Source organism: Pyricularia grisea (assembly GCF_004355905.1).
Source record: "Pyricularia grisea strain NI907 chromosome Unknown Pyricularia_grisea_NI907_Scaffold_1, whole genome shotgun sequence".
NCBI classification, from domain to species: Eukaryota; Fungi; Ascomycota; class Sordariomycetes; order Magnaporthales; family Pyriculariaceae; genus Pyricularia; species Pyricularia grisea.
In genome coordinates, this window is record NW_022156716.1 from 1162326 (window position 1) to 1184642 (window position 22317).

The window sequence follows — 22317 nt, forward strand, 5'->3', positions numbered from 1 at the left end:
AGCCATCTGGACGGGGCTCTGCTTCCTCAGCCCACTAGAAGCAAGGTCTCGAGGGCATTGTAACCGAATCTGAATGCTTACCCCTACCTGACCGCGCCGTCTAACACCAATTTTAGTTGTGGTTGCGGTCCACACCTGCCGAGAAACGATAAGGTTGGGGGGGTTGTGCTGGATGGAATTAGATGCCCCCTGCCCTTGTCCCTGCCTTGACATGCCCGTTCTCCGTACTATGTACAAGCGAGGAAGCGATGGATGGTAAGGTACCTTGTACGGTACGGCAGGGTGTGCAGCGTCTTGATTAATTGCCGCGGAGGCACCCTGCCTGTGTAAAGATGCACTCACTCCATGCAGCCTCAACTCTTACATCTATCTCCACATTCGTTTGCATAAGTAACGGCCTGGACCCCCTCGCATGGGAGGCTTTGCACCTGACAAGGCTGTCTCCCAGAGTTTGTCCTTTCTCTCGTGTGCTCGCCATCGACAAAGTGTTTGACGAACTCATCATCAGTCTTGCGTCTTGACCGATCGATATACGATATATTATATACGGCCTGGACACGGGCACATCATCTTCACGAAATCAGCACAGCACCATCAAGATGAAATCCATCACGCTCCTGCCGTTCTTGTGCGGCCTTGCAGCCGCGCTACCTGCTACTATCAATTACAACAGAGAACCCGATGCGCATCACTTTGCTCCTGTGACGAGGGTACATCCTTCGATTGTCGAGCAGGATCTGGAGGCGCCTATAGATAACAGGCCACAAAACCCGTCGAGTTCCGATATACCGTCTGTAATCCTGGCATCACAAAAGCCCATCCAATCAACATATCTCCTGGGGTTGCCTAGGGCCAACAACGACGTGGAAAACCCCGCTACGAAGCCGGAGGCGCTTGAATCAGCGCCTCTAAGTGACTCGGCCAACGGGCACCAAACACAAACGCAAAAGCCAACTCGAGTACACGCTCCTCACCCTTGTGTCTCCCGTCAACATGTTGACATCGCCGTCATTTGCTTCGTCGCTTTGTTTCTTTTGGCGGTTGTGGCCGTCGAGTCGAAGGACTCCTGGTAAGTGAAGATACTGAAACGACCTATTACATGTGCATGGTACTAACAAGACACCATGCAGGTCATGTCGTACAGCAAACGACGCAGCCAATGGTGCCATCCGCCTCGACACTGAAGCTGCTGTTTCAGCAAAGCAGTTATCAGTCCAAGCATGGGCTTACACTGATGGAGATGACAATTTCGAAGCTGAGAAGACTCGGCTGTAATCATCCAGCATGAGTTGCTATGACGAAAATTTATGTTTCTTTCAATGTCCACGGAGTACTTGGGATGTTTCAATGTATACCCACTGGCATTTTCCCTGGAGCAAATGGCGTTTGGTTGAGGTTGATTTTGAACATTGGTTACGATGACCATTTGGGGCTAAAAAGGCGTTGGATGGGATTGCTTATTGGGCAATGTGGCTTGGTTGTTTTTATTTTGAATTTTTGAGCCCCGTTACGCTTGCACATTCTCTATAGCATCACGTTCCTCGTTGATATATCACTAGTTTGCATGATTACTCACTTTCCTGTCGTGTCACACTGTCACGTATGGTAGATGTAGTCCCAAAACATTATACCCCAATCACGGATTTCCATCAACATACAGAGTTTTACTGCTTTCCCCCCCGGTTGTGGTCTGTCGAAAGAATGACAAACAATGTTGCTTACGGTACGGTACGAAACAAGCGAAATTGGAATTTCGTGCGGGAATCGAGAGCGAGGGCATCCCAAAGAATCGGGTGGGTAAGATGACAACACAACTTTTTACCTAACCAGGGCAGGTATGGATGGAGGTAGAGGATGCTTTTGCGGTCTGGGCCAGACTTCCCGCTTGGAAGCATGGAAGGTGCTTGTGTTGACTGGTGTCGTGGCCCTCATACTGAATGAACCCTTGCTGCTTGCTGGCTCGAACATGATCTACGGAGTAAAGGATCAATTTTTGTCGCTAAGCTGGACCCCAGTAATGCAAAGCAGGCAACTTTGGTAAGGCTCCAGCTGTGCCACTTTTCGCATCCGCGGATGCGAATTATTACAGCTGACATGTCTTTTTGTTTTAATTTTGACCCTGGATGGTTGCCTGGATGGTTGCATTGACTACCATGAGGGAAAAAAGGAAGAAAAAAAAAAAGAAGAGAAAAAAACCCTTTCAAGTCTTGACATGTCAACTGTCACTCGGAGTTTAAGAATAAGAATCAAATAATCACTTATGCTTTCTTGTCCCGTACTTGTCGGCACAACTCAAAGATACTATGTATATCCTAGTCAAAACCACAGCAGCTCCGCAATGCCCGGCTGCTTACCTACTTTAGGTACCGAAGGTACCTTAGCTACCACCTAATGTACATACAGTAAACGCACAGACGAGAGGATGGATGCAGTTCATCCTTCTCTACTGTGCCACTTTGACGCAAACATAATACGGCTACGCACAGCATATTCATGTGGGACGGTACCTAATTGACCACCATCTGGTTCGGTACATATGTGTGTGTGTGTGTGTGTGTGTGTGTGTGTGTAGTGTATGGTGCCATATGTTTGTTAGCTTGTCTACACGTCAAACGTCTTGGGCCTTTCTGCTCATTTATGCACAGATGTTAAGACTTGTTGATTTGACCGCCTATCAAATAGACCAAACCGGCTTGCCATTTAGTGCTGCAGATGATTGCCCTTTTTGTTTTGCCCCTCCCCCACCGTCGCGTCCTAAAATCCTATCCATGTTTGCCAAGCCAGCGACCGCGCTGCCCGCATCAAGCCTTACTGCCCTTGCTACCGTACAAAGCGTACCTACCTATAATTTGTACGTTCCCAGCTGACCGCCTTAGTAAGGCTAACTACGTATTGCATGTTCCTACTGGTTACCTGAGAGCAAAGTAGAAAGAGAGAAGAGAGATCCATTTGTTACCTTTACCTTAGGTAGGTAGGTACCTTACTTAACCTAGGTGTTTTAGGAGGTAACCCCCAGGGCAATCCAACCACTTAGCATTCCGCACCCCCACCTGAGCCGACCTAGGGTGTCATTCCGAACTGCTCTTGTGCCCCTTGCGGCTCCTAAGAGTTCAATACCTAACCAACTGCTTCTGCATTGTATCATCCTTTTCCCTCAATCACAGCTCTGCTGGCTCCAAGGGACCCACTACAATCTTGCCTTCTCGCACATAACTCTACCTACCTCGGTAAAGTCACGCGTGCATCACACGTACGCGCAGGACATATACCTAATCAATACGGGCTCGATCTTGTCAACAAAAGGAACCAACTCTAAACCAAGCAAAAAGGCCATGTCGTTGCAAGTGGAGGAACGACGCCGTGGCCGTTCACGTTCCCCCGGCGGCCGTGACAGGAGTCGGAGCCGCGAACCCCCTGCCAGGGTCATCGAGGCATCGGCTCCATACCCCGATGACGATAGAGATGGCGGTGTGCGCATGTATGATTATGAGGACCCTCGTTCCAGGGGCTATGACCAGCCATACCCTGCTCCATCCGGCAGAGACCGTGATGCTCGCGAAGAGCCCGACAGGTTTTCCTACCTGCCGCAAAAGTACGCCTCCCAGCCCGAGGGCCGGTCCCGGCGTGACAAGCGGGACCGGTACGATGACGATGATCTGGCCTACGGTGCCAAAGAGCCTCCTCCTCCACCTTCGTCATCCAGTTACCAGTACGCCCAACCAAAGCAATACGAGTACGACAGGCCCGATGACAGGCTCACGTATTCGTCCTCGCGCCAAGACAGCAGCCAGCTTCTCGTCGCCGGTGAGCCTCGTCGCCGCGACAGGTCCAGAAGCCCTGGCCCATCGTCTGGCTCTAAATCTTATCGCGACGACCCCCGTGGTTCGTCCGCCAGCATCGTGACGGTCGAGCCGGGGGTCAGCAGCAGCGCCAGTCGCCGGTCTAAACGCGATTCGTCGCCACTGCCACCCACCGCTCGCATGTCCTCATTGTCGGTCAGCGGTGGTCACCACCGATCAGGTAGTATGTCTCTTTCCGCCGCGCCTCCTTCCCCGCTGCTAGAGTCATATCACGGCACGTACCAATCCATGTCCCCCATGCCGTCGCCGCTGATGATCGCCTCGCGCGATCCCCCTGGACACGACACCCGGATCCTGGATGTCGCGCCTCTCGACTCGGACGATGATGACCGATATGGTGGTGGTGGTGACAAGACCAAGCGGCGGGCACGCTTCGCCGATCCGGCTGGGGACGCGGAGCGACTTGCAAAGGCGCTTAAGGGCAATGCGCCGCCCGACGTCGAACCTCTAATTGAGATCCTTCCGGGCCTGACGCACGAGCAGATCATGACGCTGCGCGTCGAATACAAGCAGCTGGTCAAGACGGGTCCGGATCGAAAAGGTGTCAACATCGCCAAGCACATCCGCTCGAGGCTCAAGGAGGATGAGCCTAATCTGATGAAAGCATGTTACGCAGTCGCGTTGGGCAAGTGGGAGTCGGAGGCATACTGGGCAAACTATTGGTACCAGGGCGACAAGACACGGCGGGAGCTGTTGATAGAGTCGCTCATGGGACGGACCAACGACGAGATCCACGAGATCAAACAGGCATTCAGTGACAAGAAGTACGACAACAGCCTGCGCAACTGTATGAAAACCGAGCTGAAGGAGGACAAATTCAAAAAGGCAGTCATGATGGTTCTCGACGAGCAACGTATGGAGGAGGTTGACCGTCATGGGCGGTACCTGCCAATGGACCGAATGCTCATCGAGGACGACGTACGTGCTCTTTACCGCGCCGTCCGATCGGAGAAGGGTGGGGAGAGCGCCATGATCCAGATTGTCATCATGAGAAGCGACAGCCACCTCCGCGAAGTGTTGAAGCTGTACAGTGCTGAGTATAGGTCCAACTTTGCGCGTGATGCATTGAAAAAGAGCGGAAACCTGGTGGTGAGTATATGCCGTTCCTCGCCCCGTTATGCGTTCCACTAGTTTTGGTCTCCCACATACTGACGAATCCGTTTCTGTTTTATCTAGGGAGAGTTGCTCGCGCACATTCTCAACGGCGTCATCAACAAACCGGTTCGCGACGCGCTACTGTTGCATCATGCCTTGACCGCATCAAAACGGGACGACCTGCGTCGGGAGCTGCTCACGTCGCGCCTAGTACGCTTCCACTGGGACCGCCATCATCTTGCGGATATCAAGGTGGCCTACCGCGAGCGGTACGGCAAGGATCTGCAAGAGGCCGTGCGGGATGCGACCGGAAGTTCGGGCTGGGGAAGGTTTTGCAGAGAGTTGTGCATCACACGCATGCCCGACGATGTTAGGCGAGTGGAGAGGGTCAGCAGGCGTTGATTTTGGCATTTGTTTCCTGGACGCTTCCTTTTTTTCCCCTCCTGGCAAGCTAGTCTATGACCAACGAATGTAGGTACGTTGTTGGAGATACTGGGAAATTTCTCTGTGTACTATAAATGCATGGATTGCGTTAAGAAGTCTCACACGCTTTGAGCTGGTTAAACTGCTTTGGGGATTGAATAAACAAACAAATAAATAAAAACCCACCAGGATGAATTATGCTGCATTGTATACAACAGTCTTTTACTGGAAGAATCTAAACTACTTGACATTCGCTCTCATCACGATAATATAAACATATGCTTTAGAACGCGATGAGGAAGATCCAAGGCCATCCAGGAATTCCATGAGCACCGTCCATGCCGGGAACACCGTACGCGGGGAGACTGCTGAGTGTGCCGTGTCACTGAATGGAGATGCGGTGTATAAAAAATGAAATAAAAAATAAAGCATGGCGTTGATGAAGTTCATGTCAGGGGTACTACGAGACGATGTAGACTCCGTCGGGGAAAAAAGCCAGCCTCGAGAATACCCAGCACAAAACGCGTAGCAACCAGGCCTTCGAAGTTCTTTGACAAAGCCCATGCAGGTCATGGTGATACACCAAGCAATAATGAGAAAAAAGACGGCCAAATTCTGGGTGAAATCTTTTTGGGGACGATATTGGAGGGGTTCCCGAAGATGATGTAAGGGACGAAGAAAATTGTATTGGCAATGTCGTACTGACTGCCTAAAAAATATGAGACCCAGCTACTTGTCCGTACTCTCAGTTTTAGCGTTGCCGATGTTTCCCTGTCCATGTGTGCCGGTAGGTAGACCATATCCATGTCGGGGATTTGCCTTCATAGAGTTGTCATGATTTCTAGGTCGTCAGCTGTCAGAGCGTAACTCGAGCCGAAATGCTCTTGCGTCTTGATGTCGGGCTTTTCGTGCTGGACATCGCCACTGTTTATATTGTGGTGTGTCGCCCTCATGCTCTTTGTGGCTATAACGGCATAACCTCCTCAAAAGCTGGACAAATAATGTCTGTCAAAGAAACTACATTTTCGACATCACGTGGGTAGACTCAGAGCAGTTTATAAATTTGAAAGATCAATTCCCCTCGGTTCGCCGTATAAGCTAGCCTAAAGTCTGTGGCATGCGGGTTGGGGCCAGCAATATCACCCCTTTGAATGGCGGAGTGTCTCCCTATGGGTATTGCCAATCTAAACGTTATGCAGGTTTGTCAGGTTCCGACTCTCCCGGATAACCATGGCTTTGCGGGGGGAGCTAGAGAGAAACTGGGGTATGTGTGCTTGTTTTGGCCCACGTCGTCGGATATCTTCCGCACTGGCTTTCGGATGTCATCCTGCATATGGGGAACTTGACAGCATTGTGAACCCACCCCCGGGCTGCGTTGGCTTTGGTAAGAAGAACCATTTAGCAGAGCCGCCTACGAGCTTAAGATTAAAATCAATAAGCATATGACTCTTGGTATATGTCTTCCATCATTCGGTACAACATAAAGAGAGGGGAGCAACAGCTGTAACAACACCATCCCTGCGTCCAACACAAGTACTAGTCGTTTGACTTTTGATGCCCCTTCTCTTTGACAAGCAGGGCCCCGTGGGAAACGGTTGAGGACTCGGGTGGTCCTGATGACCAACTAGGCACGCTTAGTTTGCTCACTGATGAAATCGTGACGCGCGTGAGAATATCCTCAACGGGCAGCGGGTATCGCCAAACTAATGCATGACTGGAGAGATATACTCCAAATTACCCGGGAAGAATTTGGGACAAAAGTTGATCAATAAGGAACACCTGAAGCATGCGCACGACGACGAGTGGACTTTTAACTCCCAGTGTAGCTCGCAATGGCATGGGTTCTGGCACTACGCCGACCAAAACGAGCAGCTGTACTTTATGGGTCGCACAGCCGATGACCTTTCTCTTTTTAGAGCTCATAGAGACGCTGCGGTATCAAAGAATATCGCCCAACGACATAATTGAGAGAGATATACTCATTGTATGGTCCGGATATATCAAGCAGTGCGAGAGCCTTCCGGATGACAAGGTAGCCGAGTTGCACGAGCTGTACAAGACACAAAAACCCTCAAATATCGGTGAGAGCTGTCAATGACCTCAAGGATTTCAAAAGGGTATGCCGAAAAAAGAAGCTATGGACGGTTGGTTTTATTATCGACATCAACTATAAACGCGAGTCTCTTCTTCATCCCATCTTTCATATGGCCACATGAGACACAGACATTGAACCCGGTTGTGCCAATATAAGTTGAAGGAGATGTTGCCAGCCCGCCAAACGTTGTTGCGTCTTTATGTACTTTACTTGTGACCTGCCCAGGTTCAAATGTTACATGATCCCCGAGATACTGTAGTCGGTGACGTGGTGCGTGAAGGTATCACATCCAAAGGTGAAGCGAAAAGGCTTCCGGGATCAAGTTTAAACGCCGATCGGGGGAATCTTACCTGTTAAAAGACCGAATAGACCGAGTGCCCCGTGCTGTCTGTCAGGGGCTGGTTGAAGGGGGGGGGCATGTCTGGGGTTTCCGTCCAAGAAATTACCCCGAACTCCGACTGCTTCGAGGGGCCGTCTCACCTGACACCGTTTGTGCATTCATCTGATATCACCATGGTTGATGTTCGCTAGTATTCTTTTTACCTCAAATTCCCTCCCGCTGTCCTGTTTTGAATGTCGTACGGTTCCTTTCAGATGAACACAAAAAAGATCATGACCCTTGAAGTGTGGGGGTTGGGAATCAGGTAAAACCCTGTCCCCTTTCCACAGCAAATGAAAGAGGATTATTAATAAGCCTCCGAAAAGGATTTCGGATTTGCAATCAACTTGGCAGGTATTAGAAAGCGGCTTTCCTTTTCGCACAAATTGACCTTGTAAAATCGTGGGAAGCTATGGACGGGGTTCCTGGCAAACCCGACCCACCGGCCGGAGACAAAGTGGGAGAACTTAGAAGAGGAAGGGGACATGAAGAGAGACAAAAGACCAAAAAAAAAAAAAAAAAAAAAAAAAAAAAAAAAAAAAAAAAAAAAAAAAAAGAAATATGGATCAAACCCAAAAACAGTAACAATCCCAAAACGGAAGAATGTTTTTCAAAGTAACACGTAGAACCGATGAAACTCGATGAAAATAACCGGACCCTAAACAAATCAAATCAGAATGTGGTTATCAAGGCTGCAAAGAAAACAACATCAAGTCGTCATACATTCATATCGCATTGAACCTGCGTGTATGTGTGTGTTTCATTGGCTCATTAATAGACTATGAAAACCCAACCCAAACCGTGAACTTACCCAAGTCCAGATAATACATGACGAGAGAGCCTCGTCAAAAAGACTCAATTTTTGTTTTGTTTTTAAATTAGGTCTTTGTTTCTTAATTCAGTCTGTCAAATGCCACCCGCCCCGCCCCTCAAAAGCTTCACATGCTAAGAAGATCGGGCCCGTAACCTGAAAAAATCATGGGGTCACCCATGCCGCCCATCATGCTTGCTGCTTCGGGATCTGGACCTGTTTTCAACGGCATGTTGTTGACGTTATTGCCCCCCAGTAACGGCAAGCTGTGGAAAAACTGATCTGCCGATAATGATGGTTGTTGCAGCAGGTAAGGGCTCAGCGATGGCGCCTCGGATGTCCCGTCGAAGAGAGGCGAGCAGGATGAAAAGCCGGCATCCGAAGCCGCCCTGTCACTGTCGAGGCATAAACTTTGCGGCGAGAGTGAGCCGGCCGAAAGCGCTCTTTGCTCTCCTCCAAACGCAATTCGTCTGTAGTTTGTGTCCAGGCTCAAACTCAAATCCAGGTTGTCCAGGCCCATGTCGAGGTCTGGTTCCACTTCTGCATCCGAGTATGGATACCGGTGGCTGTGTTCTTGTTGCTGGTGATTATGATGGTCGTCATCCTGGCTCATGCTGTCGCTTTGTTGCGCGTTGAGTTGCGCGATGAGCTCTGCCATGCCCGCTTCGTCTTCGGGGAATGCTGAAGGTATCGGCATGTCGATGTCGCTATTTGGTCGGATGCAGCCGAGTTTGGAGGCTATGGTGTGGACTACTGGCTGACCACGGTCATTGAGGTCGGGCTCGCCCAGTTCCCACGTTTGTGAATTCCGAACCATGGCGTAGAGCTTGTGGATGGTGGCCACGAGCGCAAACTGTGTGTTTTCCAGCACCTCGGCGTAACCTCTAGGTATCTGCTTGTACTCGGTCTTGCGGCGCACACCGGCGGTGCATACCAAGCCATCATCCTTGCAGCGCCGACAAGGCATTTCTCCATCGCACTGGTTTGCTTCGGTGTCAGATGCGGGTAGGGGACCAGAGGGACAAACTAGGGGGCGCATGCAATTGGGGTTGGCGACCAACCTTTGTTTTCTTCATCCTACATCTCTCACAAGCCTTCCATACTCTCTTGCCTCTTGATTCACCGGTAGAAAGTGTCCTTCCTAGACTTGAAGTTGGCGAATGCGCCGATGCAGGAGTACGTTTTGAACTCCTCTGAGGAGCCTTCATTGGCTTGGGACCTGAGGTTGTCTTCCGAGCTGCATGGGGCTTGGCATTATCGTCCCGCGGTGGTGTTGGTAACCCCATGATTATTGTTGTTGTTGTTGTTGCTGTTGTTTTTTTTTTTTTTTTTTTTGTTTGTATATTTACGCCGAACCTTGCGCGATGTGCTGAGTAACCTCGCGAACACCACTGTGCTTCTTTGGTGGTGAGAGCGTATGAGTATGGAGTATGTATATACCTATGTACTTCAAAGTGGACAGGTACGTAATGTAATCTTGTTTGTTTGTTGTGTGTATATGTTTGTATATACGTGTGTATGAAAAGTATGTACGCAGGTATGTTCAAGTTGGAGAGGATAGTGCCCCAGGGTACCCGCGCGGATTGCCAAAGATTCAATAAAAGAATGCCCAGACTAGGTCTAGGAGAGATTCAATTGCACAGCTGTTAAGTAAAACGTGTGGTGTGTGTATGAAATCATCAACGATCAAAGAACTAAGAGCATCTAGATCCGAGATCGAAAGGGGATTCAGGAGCTAATAAGAATGCGCCACAAACTGGCGCTTATTAATGCGTCTGCACTCTAGACCCCTACCGGAATGGGTGTAAGAATCGGATCGGGCTCGGGCTCGGGGTCTTGCCGCTGTCAGTCAGACCTGGGCAGAAAATTGATGTGGGTAATTTGCGTACTCCATAGGCATTGTAGGAGTGGGTGGGTATGCCGACATGGCAAATCTCGGGCTGATGTAAGTATGATGGGTCGAGCATCATCTACTTACAATAGACTGACTATCTAAGGTAGTTAAAGTACCTTGAACTGTTTAAGGTAGTCAGGCTTTTCAAGGGTGGATAGATACCTGGGTACCTGCCTACTTCACCTTACACAACTGCCTAGGTAGTTACTGATTGTAGTTAGAATTCAATACAATGAGGGTACTGGACTCCGTTCAAGCTCATGGAGCAATACACCTTGAGAGTTTCCATCCCTTCCTTGTACCTATTACTCCAAACAAAAGCTACTCTCTAAGATTCCCAAGATTCCCAAGGAGTTAGGTGAGCCAAGAACTGGAACGGAAGTCCTGACCTTCGGGATTCGTGTCGACAGGCGGTATTTGGTGTTAATTAGCCCCCCGGGAAACTTTAATGCACAGGAAAAGCCTACCTAGGTAGGTAAGGTAGGTATCTATCTACGGATACTTACCCTTACCAGCAATCTGTACCGCAATACCCTAGTAAACCATGCGTGCGGGCAAGCTTCCCACGACACTGGTTGACCAGGAGTACATAACCCGCAAAAGTAAGCTGCAAACACCTCAGATGATTGGCCATATTTTGCTTGGTCTCTTTATGGTTGGGTTCTCCCGGTAGTGGGCTACTTTGTGACTCCATGCAGCCCAAGTGCGGAAACGGGTTTAACATTTTTCTGGACGGAATGACCTTATGTCCGACAGGCCGAGTAGCGAGTTCGCCTAGTTAGTTAGTTCTACTACGAGGGGGGAAAACGATAAAGAACAATGGAAATCTTTCCGCGTATCCAATGATGAATGGGCTAGGATTCAGCTAGCGACATTGCGTCAAGCAAAGAAAACAAGCCATCCATGACTCGACTTGACCTTTTTTTTTTTTTGTTGGACACAGCGTCTGCTTGCATCTTAGCCGATGCTCTTAGATCGGTTATCGATGACTGTCTCTCGTCGTCACCTATAATCGGCGGAGATCTGCAAGAAGCTGTGGCACCGGTTCGAATATTCCGCGTGTTCGAAATTTAATAGCCGCAGCCCCAACTTGAATATCGTCGTCACCTTTCGCTCATCTACTTCAGGAACGGACAACGGTGTACCCAAAAAAGCTTGTTTGCTCATTATTCTTTCACTGATTTGCATGCACTGTACCTTATTCAGTACTGGTCTGGCTCTAGGGAACGAATAACAGGCCTTTGCAAGCCTAGCCCTAAGCCAAGGTTAGGAGAGGCTTGCATGCAAATCGACAACGGCGATAACGGCGACAACGGTGACAACGGTGACAAGGAGCGACATTGACGGCCGGCAGGACAGTCCTATTTGGCGCACAAAATTTTACTAAATGACTAAAAAAGGCCATAATTTTCCAAAAGCCAAGCCTATTTTTGGCTGACAACCTACCTACCTACCTACCTACGCCTGCCTGCTTTGTAGGCAAGACGCCTGTTCTTTCCTCTTCGGGTATTAAGTTATCAAGGCAAGCCCTTTGTCAAATCGAGAAGCTCTTTCTATGGTAAAGGGTTTCAGTCAGTCTTCAGTTTATCCCCTTCGTACCATCACTCCGCCAATTGAATGCAGCCAACGTCCTAGTCATTCGTTTCAGACAAAAAAACAGCCTTTCCTCATGGAACATGACATTTGACCGCCTCTTTGTGTCAAACAAACAGTCAAGGTAATACCAACCTACTTGCTAACTACGGATACAGTACCCAAGTTGGAGATACCCTCCTGACACCCAATCGCTCGCGCGTCTATCTCAGCCTCTTCAATCAATGGTGTCCGTGCAAAGAGAAGCTGCGCACCTTAGGGTTTATGCTTCAAGTGCCGTAATAAGCAACCACCCCACTTGCGGAGCTCCGTGCAAGCCTTGGCTTGGCTGGTCGCTCCATCTTGATCGAATCGAATCCAGCGCCCAGTTTAAAATAAAGCAGGCAATGCAGGTTTCCTTCCCGGATTGTCAGGGGAACCCTACCTACTTTGACGCGGCGGGGAGTACTCTAACTCTGTCCTGCACATGGCATTGATCAATTACCTTGCACAGTAATGGTACTGTGTAAAGTATATGTCTTGGTTACTTTTAGCATCAGCCTGAACAACCTGGTAATGAAAGTGTTGTGTTGAAATCCCACTGTGAACAGGATGAAGATCAGCCTGCCACTGCAGATCTTGCACCTCAAAAGGTGAACACAGTAGTGCATCTTCTTCTTCTTCCTCACTCAGGACCGAATCGAACCAGTTGGTGGCCTCCATCGCTCCCCATCACGGATTGCATTGCATTGCGATCTGGCTTCAAGCATTCGTTTTCTGCTTCGACCAATACATCTTTCTCTCCCTCCGTCTCTCTCTATATCTCTCTCTCTCTCTCTCTTTCTCTCTCTCCCTGTGCCAGCCCACAGTACCAATAATCAATCAGTCGCGAGCCTCTGGGAAATGACAGGTCATTGTCCAGATTCATAGAACCTTTTCTTTTCCAATGACCTAGACGTCCTCATCTATCTAGTTCTTACATGGACATCTAGACCTACATGCTCTAATTCGAAAGCGACCACGAACGAGATTGATCAACCGTTTGACCACTTAGGACGTCATGGCTCGCTACGACAGCCAGGCCATCCGCCTCTCCGGCCGCATCTTCCGCACCCTCCTACCTTCATTCATCGCCGATCTCGCTTATCCCGACCACAAGCCTACCTATAGAGTTCACCCGACATCGTACCTCGATGGCCTTCGCGGCATCGCGTCCTTTATCGTCTTCTTTTGTCACTATACCGAAGAGAACCACAAATACATGGTGCCGTCTTATGGTCTTAACCCGAAGGGCCAGGATAGCTCGTGGCTGCAGCTTCCGTTCTTGCGCATCGTGTTCTCAGGGCGGCCGATGGTCCACATCTTCTTTGTTATATCAGGCTTTGTGCTGTCGTACAAGCCACTGAAATTATTGCATGCCAAAAATTTGGAAAAGAGCGCGGCGACGGTGGCAAGTTCGGCCTTCAGACGACCTTTTAGGCTGTACGGGCCATGTATCGTCTCGACGTTCATCATCGCCATCTTGATACAGATGGGCTACCTATACAAGCCGAAAGAGACATTATCTGAGCAGCTCTGGGCTTGGAAGGACGCCGTGTTCCACAGCATAACATGGCCGTGGGCTTGGGATTTTGACCTGAGGCCAGGATATGACGTGCATCTGTGGACTATCCCCATCGAAATGGCTCACTCCATGTTACTTTTCTTGGTTCTCATCACTCTCTCCCTGGTACGGCTGAGATTACGACAGTTTATCAATTTTGCATTGATGATATACTGCTTGTGCTGCGGCAAGTGGGCCGGCTTTGAATTCCTCGGCGGCATGTTCTTGGCTGAGATCCGGTTGCTTCAGGCTTCTGGTAACGGCGAGTGGTGGGTCGAACTCCGGAAGCGGCACAGGATCCTCCACATCTTGCGTTCGGCGTTCTGGTGTGGCGTCATCCTCGTATTTGTCTTCGTTGGAGGGTGGCCCAATTTCGACGCAGAGAAGACTCCAGGCATTAGGTTTCTAAACGCCCATACGCCGTACCCATTTGCGACCATGGACCCCTTGGCGCCGCAGAAATACTGGTTTGCACTTGCTGCCATCTTTGCTGTGTACGCGTGCGGAGAGCTGGTGTTGGTTCGACGGTTTCTGGACAGTTCAGTGGGCCAATACTGCGGCCGGTTAAGTTATGCCATCTACATAGTCCACGGGCCCGTCTTGGAGATTTTTCAAAAAATGACGATAGGGCAGCCCTTTACACCGCAGATAGGAAACCCGGGCGAGAAAGATTTTGTACCTGCCCAGCTAGGCAAGGGCATCAAGGGCATGATCGGGGTCGAGGGGCCCACACAGCGCTTCGCGTGCTGGGCAACCGGACTACTGGTCCTATTCCCCATTGTTGTTTGGGTCTCTGACATATTCTGGCGGCTAGTAGACGCGCCGATTGTTGAGTTTGCGCGCAACGTTGAAAGGTTGTGTGTAGATGAGGAGATTGAGCCAAGTAAGAGGAGAGAATACGAACAGAGATATCAAATGGTGGGAGTATAGATAGATAGACATGGCACTCTTTTGCTATATATTCTTTTTTTTTTTTTTTCTTTTGTCAATTTTCTGCATGAAATATTGCATATAAAATATATTTCCGGGGCGTTTTGGGGTTACCCAGAAGTTAATAACGAGGGTGCTGAGCACCAGCGGTTTTCTACATTGTTTATGTAACACGGAGCCGGTGACTGTAGCAGAAGGTACAAAGACAGTTGAGAAAGTAAACTCGTCAATCATTGTCATGGCGTTAAGTCGTGAGACGTCTCAGCGTGTACTGCCTTTTTCATCAAATACGACAGGAGGTAACCTCAACTCATCCCTCCCACGAACCTCGACGATGCCCTCCTTGCCGCAGTAGACATATTTGACCTGGAGCACCTTTGTCTGGCCAGGGGCCGGATCCCAGAACCCGACGAGCCTGCTCTTACGCAAACCCTGAGGGATGTACAGGGACCCGGCCCCGTCCTCCTGGTCCGCACCGACGACCAAGGCCGCAACGGCGATGGTGACGTCGGCCACCTCGAATTCCGAGTTGAAGACGGTCATGCCCGAATATGTCGAGCCCGGCACTCCGTACTTTGCGGCCAGTATGACCAGGCCGCCGCGAATCCGCTCAGCCGTCTGCCGGGCCTGGGTGCCCGTGGCCAAGACGGCCGTCAGCTCGTCCGCCTCGGCGCGGCGACGGGCAACCGAGTCGGCCGCTGCGGCATTGACGCTGCGCCTTTGCGGCTTCTTGCGGACCAGATCCAGCGCCGCGAGAGCGAACATGGGGATAGCGACTGCCCAGAGGACCGCCGTTCTCGACGCAGCGCTGTTGTTGCTGCTGCTGCTGCTACTGCTGCTGCCCGAGCGTAGCAGGATGGGTAGCCTGAGGCGCTGGGCCAGGCGCGACCAGTAGAGACTCAGGTGGAGGCTCACGGGCGACAGGCCGACCTCGAAGCCGACGCTCGAGCGCGACGAGGTGCGGCGCAGGGCGCGGATCGCGAGGTACCGGACCGTGCAGAGCTCGACCTCGACGTGGTAGGCGCTCGGTCGGAAGGGGAGACGAGAGCTGACCGCCTTCGGTAGGGCCGAGACCAGGTCCAGTCCGTAGCGGAGATAACCTGCGACCTGACCGGAGCTGGCGGCCGCCGAGACTGCCCACGACCCTCTGTTGCGTATGCTGGGTTTGCTTGTTTCCATGTCCAGACCCTTGATGCCTCTGTCGGCGGGAGCCAGGAATGGTCTACCTGTTGCTCCCAGGAGGCCTAGATTACCAGCTGCAAGGCTCGTATAACCAACCTCCACGGTGGGCTCTGTGCGCAGAAACAGCAGCGGGGAGATGATGGAGGACAAGAGGGATTTTCCATTGAGGTGCTCCTTTGAAAACTGCGGGAATCCAGCGCAGGTGGTAGCCTCATCGATGGCTCTGACTTGAGACGGCCAAAAGAAATCGCCGCTGTCCGCGCACAAGAACCCGGTCCCGGATCCAAGTCTCCTCGACAGTCCGACGCCTGCCCTGGGTGGGCGCGGTGAAAAAGCCGTCGGCGTGGTGCTGACCATCAACTCCAGATCGAGCGGCTGTGCATGACCAGGGGGTTGGATGGTGCGTGCAAAGCGTCCCGTCAAGGCTGGCTGAGGAAATATTTCGGACTCCAGCTCTACGACAGCACTCGGTCCGCTGTTGTTGACGCCCTTGTCTAAGAAGAGGTCTTGCCTGAGGCGCAAGCTGACCAGTGGTGAGGGTCGATTCCCGAGAAGCTGGGCCATGCGGTGCCGTGGGAGGGCTTCTGGGAGGAGTGGTTGATAGCGGTCGGTGAGCAGTGCAGGAGGCACGGTGGTAAAATCACGAGCGAGGCCATATGATGCGGCCGTGAGCGTGAGTACAGGGGCTGTCCTGAGTATCGGGGCGATTTCAGGTGGCTTTTCTTGATCCGTGACTTTCAAGGACTCGGAGCGAGCGGCGGCTTGTATACGATGGACACCAATGGCTAGGAGACGGCCCAGCGTTGGTAAGGGCAGCGATGTTGAGTGGCCAATGCAAAAGTCCAGCGGCGTGACTGAAGGCAGTTTCTGGGCTGACCCAGGCTGCCGAGATGAAGTCTGACCTTTCTCTGCAACGAACCTGACGCCAAGGTCTGTGGAGGATGGGAAGGGCACTGGTAAGATGGAATGCTGTCTTGGCCCGGCCACCGTATCGGTCTGTATCTCGTCGGCCTCGTCACTTTCCTGACTATTCTCCTCAACCAGCAGATCCTCCAGATACCTCTCCCGTCTTGCATCCTCCACCAGAGTTTCAAATGCATCCTGAACGTCAGCCATGTAGACGGCAGCAACGGCCCGCATCTGCTTTGGCTGCGACTCTGAGTCGAGCAGCCTAAAGAGGCGAAAGTATGCGCGGCGGACCTGCTCCCTGGTAGGCGCATGTCGAGGGACACAGAGCAGCTCGAAATGGTCCCGGCTGACGTGAAGCTCCTTGGCACCTTCGGATCCATCTACATCGTGGCCCTGGCTTTGTGGACCGTATATGCTGAGGTCCATAAAGGAAGAGGCAGAATCGTCGAATCCAAACTCATATTCCCTCCGAGTGGCTGCAAACTGTTCGTTGAGCGAGTAGCGCGAGTTGGCAGAGCGTAAGCTGCGGGCGGGGGGTTGCAGGTTATTATTATTGTTGTTGCTGTTGTTGCTGTTGTTGTTGTTGTTCTGGTTGTAGTGGTTAAAAAGATCAGTGACATCTTGGTCATTGAAGGCTCCCGAACGACGCGCGTGAGTAGAGCGCCGCCCTGCGTCTGTCATTTTCTTTCTTGTCTTGTATCTATCTGCTCAAACAATGGAATTGAATTGAATCAAGTTGTTAGAAAGATGTAGAATTTGATACCAATTCAAATTCTAACAAAGATAATTTACCAAATGATAAAATATGCCAACTAAATCAACGATAATTTTAGCGGTAGGGCAGTATAAACGACCCAAAGATACAAAAATAAAAATAAAAAATAATATGAACAAAAAAGTCCAGATACTCATCCATGTCCCCAAATTTCACATTGTTTATTTCATGTGACTCCCAACATCCAATAACCATCAATCTTCACCAGGGGCAACTTGGGATGATGCCAGGTTATAGCAGGACCCTGGTATTGGGTTTGTGTCAAGGGGTCACCTGGAAGCGGCCCAACCAAAGAGCGGGTATACCAAGTCACTATGTGCAACAATTAGTTACTATAGTAAAGTACTCCGTATGTAACTACTAAGTAGTAAGATTCATTCATCTGGAACGCTCACCGATTGGTTCGACCCCCCCTGCTTGGTTCCGCCCAATTAAACATGCGACAACATACGTAGGCCGACTATCTAGTAAATGAAACAGTTCCACACGACGGGAGCCATTTCATATACGTAATGTATGTAGTACAGTACAGTGTCCACCGATGTTTATATCCTCATCCATATAAACCACCAATCCCAAAGGTGTCAAATGGCTCTTGGGACTTCTATACTCTTCTATCAGTACATACAAGCCAGCAACCACCTACACAGGCAGTAGCTGATGCTACAATTACAGACAGACCTGATCCACCCTCCTAAAACTTGTATACCTGCTCTTGCTTGTATCCCAACTCTTTCAGGATGCCGGAAACCTCGCCCTGGTCCTTCGGGCTGACCTTATCACCCGAAATAGCCTTCATCATGCCCGGCGGCCCGCATACAAACACCTTGATGTTCTCCTCCTTGGGCTCTGGCAGCACAGTCTTCAACAAATCCTTGGTGATGTAGCCTTTGGTTCCAGCCCAGTCCTTGGGAGGGTTGTCGAGGACGTAAAAGGCGCGGAAGCGCTGCGGGTACGTGTTCTCAAGCTCGGCAAGCTGCTTCTTGAGAAGAATGTCCTCCTCGGTAATGTTGCCCACCACGAGCGTCACCTTGGTCTTATCCGCGGGGTTCTTGAAGATGGCGCGCATGATCTGGTACATGGGTGTTATGCCAGTGCCGCCGGCAATCATGGCGACGTGAGGGTGCTCTGGCGGGGGTGTGTCAGTAACAAAGGCTACATACATGCAAGATAGAAGCGGCAGGCATGGCATCGGTGGCTAGATAGTCTGTAAATACTTACTGTTGGCGCTCCACTCGTACTTGGGCAACGGGCCCTTGAAGTCCAGCTTCTGTCCAGGAACCAGATTGGTGATGTGTGTCGACATGGGCCCACCCTCATACTTCTTGACAAGCAAGTCCAGGTAGCCCTTCTGATCCTCGTCGCTGATGGGCGTGTAAGGCCTCAGGACGGGCTTTTCCGAGCCTTCCGGCTTGAACTTGGTCAAGAGGGCACTCGCAACATGCAGACCCGAGACCATGTCCTCCTCGGGCAGCTTGAAGCGCAGGCGCTTGGTGTTGTGGTTGACGACCTCGACGTCTTCGAGCTGCAGCGAGACGAAACCCTTTTCCATCTCGAGAGCCTTCTTTGGCTCGGCCCCGAGGGCCTTGACACCGGTGGCCGGCGTGGTACCCTGACCGAACATGAAGTATGTTCCGAACCCGGCTATGCCAACGGCACTGGCAATCAGGATGCCTACTCGCGAGTTGTTGGCATTTCCGGATTGCGGAGGAGGGGTAGTCGCGTAGCGGCGCACAGGCTGTGGGAACGTGCATCACAATCACGGCTGATGTTAGCGATATTGACTTCCACAAGTGTGTCCCGAGGGGGTTTTCCGCAGGTTCCGGTGTCGGGACAGCTTACCTGCTTCAGAGACTGGCAGGCCCGAAATGCAGGTCGAGCAAACATTTTGGCGATTTGTAGGTAGGTACTTAATTCAATTGAGTAGGACGCTCCTAGACAAGACTTGGTATGTACTCAAATCTGGCCTACCTAGAATATAAGGTGAGATAAGGTACCTAGGTAGATAGATGATGTAGTTTGGTGGGTAAGGTAGGTAGAAGCAATTGGGTGCTGCCTGCCTATAGGTAGCTCTGGATCCAGCACAGCTTGAATCGAAACAAACTTCGATCCTATGCAGGTGGGTAGGTGGGTACCTTACTTGAGTGAGGTAGTACCTAAGGTAGGTACCTTTGGGAAACGGCTCATGACGTAAAACCCCAAAGTGCAAGGGTAGCACGTGACTTGGGTGTTGGATGGCTTGATGGGTCTGACCAGGTCTGGACCTCAAAAGATGGACGGACATTTATTTCAACGAGTCAACACGATCTGTCACCAAAAGTCTCAAGGTTGCATGCAAATCGGGTTCTTTGTATCTTATTTCTTTTTGACGTGCCGAACTAATGACTCGAAGACGTACCGGTACTAGGTCCAAGTCTAGAAACTAGATCTACAAGATAAAACAGAGTGGTATCTTCTGTTAATCTCTCTTGCAATATCTATCTGCAGGGATGAATTTTTTTTTTATTATCATTTTTATTCATTTAATTTCTTCTTGTTTTATTTTTGGCATCTTTGCACGGTTATTCCAACAGCTTGAAACCAAGGCCATGTCTAGTCCCAGCTAGTTCAGCCTGGTAATCAATTTGCCGGCTTTGGCCTGCTGGTCGTCACCGTTGAACAGCCTCATCCACACCTTGGGCTGCTCTTCAATGGAAGCATCGACAATTGTCTCGGCATCGCCCAGCTGCAACCTTCCGTCCGCGATAGCACCCATGAGCTCACCCATAATTGCCGGCACCTTGTCCATGTAGTCCAGCATGATGAAGCCGCGGATGGTGATCCGGCAGGAAATGACCTCAAACCAGTTCTTCAACTTCAGCGGCTCCTCGGTGTTGTACATGGTCACGGCACCGCACACGGCAACGTGGCCGTGCTTCTTGACCCGAGTCAGCATCAGGTCCAGGATCTCACCTCCCGTGTTGTCAAAGAACAGATCCACCTCGTCGGGTGTGGCCTTGATCAGGTCCTCCTTGAACGTGGGAGAGTTGTAGTTGAGGCACTCGTGCGCACCCAACGACTTGACAAACTTGCACTTCTCCTCGCTCGACGAGATACCGATCACCTTGCCGGCACCGAGAATCTTGGCAGCGATCTGAACGGCCATGGTGCCGGTGGCACCTGCTGCCGCCGAGATGACGATTGTCTGCCCCGGCTTGGCCTTGCCAGCATAGTAGAGTCCGGTGTAGGCGGCCAGACCAGAGGCGCCAAGGGCTCCCAGGTAGTGTGTGGGGGAAAGACCACCGGGCAGCGGGCCAAGGGGCTGAGATTCGTCTGCGTTCAGGATGCAGTGCTCACCCCAGACGCCCAAGTGGAAGTCCATCACCATGTCACCGGCCTTGAACTTGTCGGAAGCCGACTCGACCACCTCAGCGATGACGCCTGATCGCATAGGCGAGCCGAGAGGCACGGTGGGCACATAGAAACGGTCCGCAGCCACCGTCGACTGGATGAAGTTCCTCAGACCAGTGTCGTTGGAGAAGTATTTGACCTTGGCCAGGATCTGCCCAGGCTCCAGGGGAGGAAGAGGCACCTCCTTGAGTTGCCAGGTAGCATCAGGGCCTGACAAGATCGGTTCGCCGGCTGGCTTGTTGGTGAGGATCCACTGCTTAGTGGTGGTGGGCCTTGGTGATGCCATTTTTGGTGTTGGCAAGCTTATCCGGCGAGTGGTACAAGGATGGGAAATGCGAGAGCACTGATGATGGGATGAGGGATTCCAGAGTCGAGATGATAGATCGGCTTGCAACCATGCAGATTGCTTCGCCCTCGGAAAGGAAGCATAAGCGAGCTCTCTTATACTCATCGGCACTCACTTGAGAACCTTTGCGCACTATGCCTATTGGGACAACGTATTGTCCATTTTATCCACCCAAATGCAGTGGGTTGAATGCACTCAGGAACAACACAATCTCCCTCGAATTGACCGGTGTGGCAAAGATCTACAGCTAGCCTCTTGAGTGTATCCACACGTTGTATTCTCTGGCAGGGCTCCACATGGTCGACTGAAAAACCAGTCGGTGATGTCCAGAGAGGTCCATCTCGGTCGGATACACTATGAAAGGCTAAGCGACCGACGCTAAGCTCTTTACCAACCCTTCTTGATCCATATTATCGTCCAAATATCATGTGAGAATTTGCCGCAACGGAGGCATGATACAGCCCACCGTTTGGCCCATAAATCATACGTGGCTTGGTGGGTAGCAAACGGCCCCCTTTTGCCCACTGATCCGCAATGTAATCCCAGTTAGCACGTTTCTACAGTACCATGATTCGCCTTTGCGTCGCTATCTCTGGTTGACTTACTCGCAACCCGAACTCCATCTTACTGCTAGCCTACCAATGCCAGAGGAGAGAGAGGCCGGTATTCTCGGCTGTACTTGTCCGAACGTGGCAAACTCGTTTTTTTCTTATTTCCCCCCCTGGTAACTTACCCAAGCCCTTGGACCAACCCCTCGCCCGTTGACGCCAAACCCAAGACTTCAGACAGCTCCCTTGCCTATGCTTGGCACTGTGATCCCTGCCATGTGCAAAATCCGGTATGGCTTGCATGGATGGGGAACCGCACAAAGTCCCATCTACTCTGTACAGAAAGAGGTTAGGTCCCAAATATGCAGGAACGAGGGGGCATTTGGGGGTCTTTCATATCTTTTGCCGACGTTAGCAGATGATGATCAGCATCGAAACGGCTCCATGGTGAATGCGACGGTGAAGAATTTTGCAATATAGCGGTAGTCATCTCATGGGACCCCCC

General features: G+C 51.0%; 9 protein-coding genes across 9 annotated transcripts; 4 read left to right on the forward strand and 5 right to left on the reverse strand.

Moving 5' to 3' along the window:
• Positions 1-127: 127 nt before the first annotated feature.
• On the forward strand, positions 128-1635 carry PgNI_00277 (uncharacterized protein). The gene is made up of 2 exons (XM_031120359.1): positions 128-1069; positions 1131-1635. The coding sequence occupies exons 1-2, from the start codon at positions 600-602 to the stop codon at positions 1273-1275; spliced, it is 615 nt and encodes a 204-aa protein (XP_030987697.1). The 5' UTR covers positions 128-599; the 3' UTR covers positions 1276-1635.
• Positions 1636-2966: 1331 nt separating this feature from the next.
• On the forward strand, positions 2967-5579 carry PgNI_00278 (uncharacterized protein). Its single transcript, XM_031120360.1, has 2 exons — positions 2967-4949; positions 5037-5579. The coding sequence occupies exons 1-2, from the start codon at positions 3333-3335 to the stop codon at positions 5355-5357; spliced, it is 1938 nt and encodes a 645-aa protein (XP_030987702.1). The 5' UTR covers positions 2967-3332; the 3' UTR covers positions 5358-5579.
• A 1585-nt stretch (positions 5580-7164) lies between these two features.
• PgNI_00279 (uncharacterized protein) lies at positions 7165-7715 on the forward strand (the record flags this gene model as incomplete). Its single annotated transcript, XM_031120361.1, has 2 exons — positions 7165-7459; positions 7699-7715. The coding sequence occupies 2 exons, from the start codon at positions 7165-7167 to the stop codon at positions 7713-7715; spliced, it is 312 nt and encodes a 103-aa protein (XP_030987703.1).
• An 877-nt stretch (positions 7716-8592) lies between these two features.
• Positions 8593-9949, reverse strand: PgNI_00280 (uncharacterized protein; the record flags this gene model as incomplete). The annotated part of the gene is made up of 2 exons (XM_031120362.1): positions 8593-9642; positions 9767-9949. The coding sequence occupies 2 exons, from the start codon at positions 9947-9949 to the stop codon at positions 8791-8793; spliced, it is 1035 nt and encodes a 344-aa protein (XP_030986131.1). The 3' UTR covers positions 8593-8790.
• A 3240-nt stretch (positions 9950-13189) lies between these two features.
• PgNI_00281 (uncharacterized protein) lies at positions 13190-14662 on the forward strand (the record flags this gene model as incomplete). The annotated part of the gene is made up of 1 exon (XM_031120363.1): positions 13190-14662. The coding sequence occupies one exon, from the start codon at positions 13190-13192 to the stop codon at positions 14660-14662; it is 1473 nt and encodes a 490-aa protein (XP_030986130.1).
• Positions 13871-14217, reverse strand: PgNI_00282 (uncharacterized protein; the record flags this gene model as incomplete). Its single annotated transcript, XM_031120364.1, is given in 2 exon segments — positions 13871-14137; positions 14152-14217. 2 exon segments carry the CDS (start codon positions 14215-14217, stop codon positions 13871-13873), a joined length of 333 nt encoding a protein of 110 aa, XP_030986133.1.
• A 261-nt stretch (positions 14663-14923) lies between the features above and the next one.
• PgNI_00283 (uncharacterized protein) lies at positions 14924-17434 on the reverse strand (the record flags this gene model as incomplete). Its single annotated transcript, XM_031120365.1, has 1 exon — positions 14924-17434. One exon carries the CDS (start codon positions 17432-17434, stop codon positions 14924-14926), a length of 2511 nt encoding a protein of 836 aa, XP_030986132.1.
• A 412-nt stretch (positions 17435-17846) lies between these two features.
• Positions 17847-19547, reverse strand: PgNI_00284 (uncharacterized protein). Its single transcript, XM_031120366.1, has 3 exons — positions 19371-19547; positions 18750-19266; positions 17847-18656 (listed from the first exon to the last, which is right to left on the reverse strand). The coding sequence occupies exons 1-3, from the start codon at positions 19413-19415 to the stop codon at positions 18223-18225; spliced, it is 996 nt and encodes a 331-aa protein (XP_030986127.1). The 5' UTR covers positions 19416-19547; the 3' UTR covers positions 17847-18222.
• A 583-nt stretch (positions 19548-20130) lies between these two features.
• Positions 20131-21204, reverse strand: PgNI_00285 (uncharacterized protein; the record flags this gene model as incomplete). The annotated part of the gene is made up of 1 exon (XM_031120367.1): positions 20131-21204. One exon carries the CDS (start codon positions 21202-21204, stop codon positions 20131-20133), a length of 1074 nt encoding a protein of 357 aa, XP_030986126.1.
• Positions 21205-22317: the final 1113 nt, after the last annotated feature.